This window comes from Pseudophryne corroboree, chromosome 3 (genome assembly GCF_028390025.1).
Source record: "Pseudophryne corroboree isolate aPseCor3 chromosome 3, aPseCor3.hap2, whole genome shotgun sequence".
In the NCBI taxonomy this organism is placed as follows: Eukaryota; Metazoa; Chordata; class Amphibia; order Anura; family Myobatrachidae; genus Pseudophryne; species Pseudophryne corroboree.
The window spans coordinates 356,980,600-356,988,224 of NC_086446.1; the positions used below are offsets into that span (position 1 = coordinate 356,980,600).

At 44.7% G+C, this 7,625-nt stretch overlaps 1 protein-coding gene across 1 annotated transcript in view; it reads right to left on the reverse strand.

Moving 5' to 3' along the window:
- Window positions 1–254: 254 nt before the first annotated feature.
- Window positions 255–7,625, reverse strand: part of KRT222 (keratin 222) — a 79,829-nt gene continuing 72,458 nt past the window's right edge. Inside the window, exons 10-11 of the mRNA XM_063963157.1 lie at window positions 2,428–2,533; window positions 255–1,172 (exon numbers count right to left, since the gene is read on the reverse strand). Coding sequence (XP_063819227.1) covers window positions 959–1,172; window positions 2,428–2,533 — 320 coding nt within the window. The 3' untranslated portion in view covers window positions 255–958. The remainder of the gene's footprint in view (window positions 1,173–2,427; window positions 2,534–7,625) is intronic.

Below are 7,625 nucleotides of genomic sequence, written 5' to 3' on the forward strand. Positions count from 1 at the left end.
AAGGCGCCCACCCTGACGCACTTAGCTTCTTTGGGTTGGTGTGGCATTAGCTGCTGACACGTCTCCTGTCGTGAGAATGCGGTATTGTGGCTACTAACCATTGTCGTCTCTTTTCCTGCTACTGCATTGCACTGGTTAACTAAAAACTGAGATCCTGTGCAGGGAGGCGGGGTGATATAGGAGGCAGTGCTATGCATTCTGGGAACAGTCAAAGCTTTGAGTCTGTTGGTGCCTCGGATCAAGATCCTACTCTACATCCCATTGTCCTTTCCTTGTGGAGCCCTTGCAGAAAGAGTTTTAACAAAGGTAAGTTTTAACAAAGGTAAGTTCTTACCATAAAACTCGTTTTTTTCATGCTCCTAATAATGAATTGGCCTGTTACACATTCGGAAACTCTAGCTTTCATCCTATTTTTTTGTAACGGGCCCATAACGGATAGTGAATGGGCACCCTTAGTGTATTCTTATGCTCAGAAGCTATAATATAAATCACTTCACAGATAAATGGAGCTTGCCACCTTTTGCACAGGTCCCCTAATATAACAGCAAAATCTCATATAGTGATGTCTGAATGTTTGTGATTTTTATCTCATACGAGACTTGTATAATTACTGACAGTGTGCAGCCCAATGTCCTTGGATATATAAATTGAATTTTTTAAAAGTGGTTTCATGTTTACTTTGATAAAATGAAATATAGTTACCACAGTGAAAAGAATGGCGTTAATGGGTGAAAAGTAAGGCAAGTTCCTTTCAGCCCCATACTGGCCTAATCAATATTGTATACAGACACATTATATTAGAAAGCAAAACTTGTGAGCTGTATATGGTTTCATTTTTCCCCCAACTAACTAATTGTATAAGTACATCCAGCATGATCTGCAATTTTAATATTATTAATGATGTTATTAAAATTTTCACTGTCCCTTTTACAGTATCTTTGAATTGATGATTGCCAGATCATGGACTCATCGTGGGAATGCTACATGAACGTCTCATTATTAATCGAACCTCTATGTCAGGTAGATTGTCCTTTTTGGTATTGGAACATGTTTCATTCACAGCTGCCAGGTGGAGGTCAAATCTTAAGGACACAGATTTCTTTCTTAGTCGCGGATTGTCCTTAAAGAAGGATCCTTCCCACTGTTTGATCATTTCATCCACTTTCTCTGTTCTGCAAAATAGATCATTGTTAAAAGCATTTTATATAGTGAATTTCTACAGCAGCTAATAGGTGACACAGGATATAATATTGTATCTCTATTTCATATTTGATAGTTAAAAGAGACACTTTTTACACCTCCTCCCTAATGTGAGATTATATTAAATAATGAAATCTACAATAAAAATATATATGTGCCCTAGTGCCTAAACTTAATCCTAACCCTAACCCCACTACTTACCATCTGGATCCATCCGGATTCTGACTGTCGGGATGCCGCTGTCGGCATTCTGACCATTTGGATAATGATATTAACTACATCCCATGTGTTCTACAATATGGAATAGACTGTTGAATCCTATGACACATGCAAATGTTTTACAAATACAGAACTGTAGTGATCTGGTGTTTGGGCTTGCCATTATTTCTGAGCTACCCTTATTGCCAAGTAAATGGGCAAGTATCCTGAGATGGTTAACATTTCAGTTCTCAGATGTTTTATGGAAAGCTGTTAAGCCATCCCTCCTGAGCTTTTGACATACCTAAAAGCAATACCAGCACAAATGACATGAATTGTATATTATCTCCTGCCACCTCAAGAGATTATCTCTTTAATGTTGGAGTACTAGGTGCTGAATTTTGATGATATTCCTAGAAACATTAACATTTTTGTTATGGGTGGAGAGTCAAGTGGCGGATTCTAGCTATGGGCTGCAGGACTGCAGTACCCCAGGTAAAATCCGCCACCTCAGATCAGTGAGCCAGATGATGTCCATGAGACTGCACTGGCTTCACAGTGGCTGGCAGTGACTTCCTATTGGAAGTGCTACCTGCCAGTCACCCACAGGACAAGCTTGCCCATTGGGAGGTGCTTCCTCCCTCCGGGACAGCCAAACAGATGCGATTGTCCTGTAGGAAGCCACTCTTTGTCTAGCCAGCTTCTATGGTCTGCATCTGATGCCGTCCATAGAAGCCGGGGTTTGCTCATACGCACTGAAGCCACTTTTCAGCTCTATTGCGCAGGCGCTGGGACATGCTAGTTGGACTGTCCTCACCTGGCACAGTGGCAGCCCCTCTACCTAAAAAAGATAGGAGCTACCGCTGGTGGAGACTTTCTTTAATCTTGCAACATGGATGCAAGTATTGGACTAACTGGTACTTTCGGTTTGGTAGGCCTGTGATGAATATTCTGAATAATGCAACTGATGTTTGAATGTTTGTTGGCACTCATTTCATAGTAGGTGTTCTACTCATATGCAATACTTACTGTACTGTGCCGCTGGCCTCTGCTCCTTCTTCTGCAACATTTCCATTGAATACTGCTTGCTGTTTTATTGCTTTACCACAAATCTCATTATGATTTTCAATGGAGCCTGCATAAATGAACATATTACACATTAAGGAATCTGTTCTATTTTCTTTTTTTTAATATTATTTCTTATTGAAGCAGGATTTAATAAAATACAAACCAAACCTCAAGATAAACATGTGCAGCTTCATGTGCATGTCATAAAGGAAATATAAAGGTAGCAAACATGTCCAAAAAGACAATACAATAGACAAACATAACAGTATATACATAAAAACCTTGGAAGATATCCATAGAGAGCCAGGGCCCAGGTGTGGTCTAAAGACTAAAGAAGGTACCATCAACCAACCAAAGAAGAACATGGAGGAGGTCTCAAAACATGTAGATAGCAATATATAAACAATGTCTCAAGGAAATCTCCAATATCAAGGTCAATAGATAGTTCTTCTAAGAGAGTTCTTTTTTCATACCTACTTAGTAGGCTCCATTCAGAGAGAAAGGATTCTACCCATTCCATGTTAAAAGCAAAGTAAAGTTTTAGAGACGTGGCTGATTATTAACTTATGTCTGCAAAGTACTCTTTTGAGCAGCCAAAGATATAATTAACATATGTTTCTTATGGTTTAAGAAGGTGTATTAACAATCTTCAAAAAGCCCAATTCCTCCTTGGGTGTTAAGAGATGACAGCCTAGGAGGAAGGTCAGATAACTGATCCTGATGTAACAACAGTGATCACAAGTACTCCAGGGGCAGGCTTCCAAATTGAGCTATAGTGGTGAAGGGGACTTGTGTTATATCTCCTGATATTTTCACACATGTGTAACACTGTGGGAACCTATAAAAAATATTAATGATATCAATAGTCATCTTCAGAATTTAATATTCACTGTGCCTGAACAGGTGTGCCAGATTTGCATTTTCAGAGTTTGCCTTTGTGCTGTATGTGATATACTGTAGTGTTACCTCTTCATACTATAATGTCCCCTCTGTATTGCTACCATCACTTACTACCAGGTGTGATGTTAGTGTATTAGAATGCTTTATATTTGTAGACACTCCCTTACTAATATGTGTAAACCTGAATCTTCAGTGATGGTCCCTGGGACCAGGGGGATGCTGGGAAGTGGGTGGTCCAGTGTGCAGTGTGCCTGGAGTTGGTGATAGAATAAAACAGCACAGCAGTCAACTCACATGTCTCTGTGTCCTTATGACTGGATTTACAAACATATGAACAAAACACCGGGGGGTATATTTACTAATATTCGTGTTTTTGACGTTTTTATGGGTGTTTGAACTCGAATGGTATCGGGTGCATTTTACTGCAACTTTTTGAATCCTGATACGGTCATTTACTAATCTGCCGAGTTTGCAACATTCGTCTTTTCCGATGTCGACGTGATTCGTAATGTCAGGCAGTGTTTTATGGGAGTGATGAGTAAAACACTGCCTGACAAAACACAAGGAATCCCGTCCGGATCTGTGAGATCCGTGCAGGGCTTCATTGTGCACCTTAAAAAAAAAAATTAAAGTGTTAAAATTAAAAAAAAAAAAAATTGCGTGGGGTCCCCCTTCATAAGCAAAACCAGCCTCGGGCTCTTTGAGCCGGTCCTGGTTGAAAAAATATGGTGAAAAAAATGACAGGGGTTCCCCCATATATTAACAACCAGCACCGGGCTCTGCGACTGGTCCTGGTGCCAAAAATATGGGGGACAAAAAGCGTAGGGGTCCCCCGTATTTTTGGAACCAGCACCGGGCTCCACTAGTCAGAGAGATAATGCCACAGCCGGGGGACACTTTTATATAGGTCCCTGCGGCCCTGGCATTAAATCACTAACTAGTCACCCCTGGCCGGGGTACCCTGGAGGAGTGGGAACCCCTTAAATCAAGGGGTCCCCCCCTCCAGCCACCCAAGGGCCAGGGGTGAAGCCCGAGGCTGTCCCCCCCATCCAAGGGCTGCGGATGGGGGGCTGATAGCCTTGTGAAAAAAATAGAATATTGTTTTTTGTAGCAGTACTACAAGTCCCAGCAAGCCTCCCCCGCAAGCTGGTACTTGGAGAATCACAAGTACCAGCATGCGGTGGAAAAACGTGCCTGCTGGTACCTGTAATACTACTACAAAAAAAATACCCAAATAAAAACAGAACTCACACACCTTGAAAGTAAAACTTTATTACATACATGCACACCTACATTCACACATACTTACCTATATTCACACGAGGGTCGGTCCACTTCTCCAAGTAGAATCCATGGGTTACCTGAAAATAAAATTATACTCACAGAAATCCAGTGTAGATCTGTCCTCTTCTGAGCTTGTAATCCACGTACTTGGCAAAAAAACAAACCGAAAAACCCGAACCACGCACTGAAAGGGGTCCCATGTTTACACATGGGACCCCTTTCCCTGACTGCCGAGATCCCCCGTGACTCCTGTCACAGAGAGTCCCTTCAGCCAATCAGGGAGCGCCACGTTGTGGCACTCTCCTGATTGCCTGTGCGCTCCTGAGCTGTCAGGCTGCGCACGGCAGAGATACAATGTTGCACCTATGCGCTTCATTGTATCCAATGGTGGGAACTTTGCGGTCAGCGGTTGACCGAAAGTAACCTCACCGCTGACCGCAAAGTTCCCACCATTTATACAATGGAGCGCATAGGCGCAACATTGTATCTCTGTCGTGCGCAGCCTGACTGACAGCTCAGGAGCGCACAGGCAATCAGGAGAGTGCCACGACGTGGCGCTCCCTGATTGGCTGAAGGGACCCTCTGTGACAGGAGTCACGGGGGGTCTCGGCAGTCGAGGGAAAGGGGTCCCATGTGTAAACATGGAACCCCTTTCAGTGCGTGGTTCAGGTTTTTCAGTACCAGTTTGCGGGGGGAGGCTTGCTGGGACTTGTAGTACTGCTACAAAAAACAATATTCTTTTTTTTACACATGGCTATCAGCCCCCCATCCGAAGCCCTTGGATGGGGGGGGACAGCCTCGGGCTTCACCCCTGGCCCTTGGGTGGCTGGAGGGGGGGACCCCTTGATTTAAGGGGTCCCCACTCCTCCAGGGTACCCCGGCCAGGGGTGACTAGTTAGTGATTTAATGCCAGGGCCGCAGGGACCTATATAAAAGTGTCCCCCGGCTGTGGCATTATCTTTCTGACTAGGTGAGCCCGGTGCTGATGTTAAAAATACGGGGGACCCCTACGCTTTTTGTCCCCCATTTTTTTGGCACCAGGACCAGGCGCAGAGCCCGGTGCTGGTTGTTCAAATATGGGGGAACCCCTGTCAATTTTTCCCCCATATTTTTGCAACCAGGACCGTCTCAAAGAGCCCGAGGCTGGTTTGGCTTAGGAGGGGGGACCCCACGCATTTTTTTTTTCAAGTTTTTACAGTAAACAGACCCTTTCCCATAGATAACCATGCACAGATTTCACTGATCTGTGCATGATTATCCAAACTCTCCTGTAAAAAGCAGGTCTATTTTTTTGCTGCTTTTTTTAACGAATCGCAAAAAAATACACCCGCACTTGAGCACTCAGAGACTAACACCCAAATACGAATGAATAGTGAATACCCGTGTTGTAGGAAATAACAGCCGCGTTTGACCGATGGTCTATTCATTCGTATTTCTGAACTTTGTCATTCAAACCATTACGAATAGTCCAAACACTGCCGAGATTTGTGCTTAGTGAATTCCCGTGTTGGGAAACTCGATTTTTTAGTAAATTTTGGCCCAGGTCTGTTCACTGCACAAAAATATATTCAAACTATACTACACGGTCGAGTCACATTATTATAACCACCAGCTAATAGCCAGAGTAACCGCCGTGTGCAGCGTGGACACACCTTCATAGTCAACGTTCACCTCTCACATCAATGTCAAGTGGTGCTCCACAGTTTCTACGTCAGTTATTGCAATGGGGCCATTTGTCCAGTCACGATACACCTTCATCATAGCAGCACGCAAACAGTTTACAGACTGCGCTGTTTCAGAAATACTGCTATCCTTGGCACGAAAGCTGATAATTTTCCCTTTTTGCAACTTGGATAAATTGCCCCGTTACCCATGACAGCAAGGAGTGATGTGTGCAGACAGCCTATCACACACCTTATATACCCACCAAGCCAGCACACGACATGGGACGTACTTCATGGACTACATGTTGCCAACGTCAAATGTAGGAGGTGGTCATAATGGGTCTGGGACTCCAGGTCGACCACAAAAAGGTCGACACACCTTAGGTCGATGACAATTGGTCGACACACCTTGGGTCGACATGGACAAAAGGTCGACAGGAACAAGGTCGACATGGTAAAAAGGCCGACATGAGTTTTTTATGTTTTTTTGGTGTCGTTTTCTTCGTAGAGTGACCGGGAACCCCAATTAGTGCACCGCGTCCCCTCACATGGCTCGCTTCGCTCGCCATGCTTCGGGCATGGTGCCTTCGCTCCGCTACCGCTTCGCTCGGCACAGATTACCGTTCCAATCGTAGTCCACGTGGACCGTTAAGTATGAAAAGGTTCCAAAAAATAAAAAAATCGTGACAAACTCATGTCGACCTTTTTCCATGTTGACCTTGTTCCTGTCGACCTTTTGTCCAGGTCGACCCTTTGTCCATGGCGACCTAAGGTGTGTCGACCTATTGGCGGCGACCTAAGGTGTGTCGACCTTTTTGTTGTCGACCTGGAGTCCGGATACCGGTCATCTATGGGATGTGGTTATGTGACCGGAGGTCAGGAGACCGCCAGTCACTATACCGACACCGGGATTCCAACCAGTTAACAGCCCGCCGGTTGGCATGCCGACCAGCAGGGACTATTCCCACTCGTGGGTGTCCACAACACTAATAGAGTGGGAACAGAACCTGTGGCGAGCGCAGTGAGCCACCAAGCCCGCTGCGTAGCAGCTACGTTGCTTTCACCCCCCCCCCCTCGCCGGGATCCGGTCTGAAGATCGACAGTGTCTAGGTCGACAATGTTTAGGTCGACCACTATAGGTCAACAGTCACTAGGTCGACATGGATGGAAGGTCGACAGGGTTTCTAGGTCGACATGTGCTAGGTCGACAGGTCTAGAGGTCGACATGAGTTTTTCACATTTTTTTGGGGGGGATTTTTTTCATACTTAACGATCCACGTGGACTACGATTGGAACGGTAAAGTGTGCCGA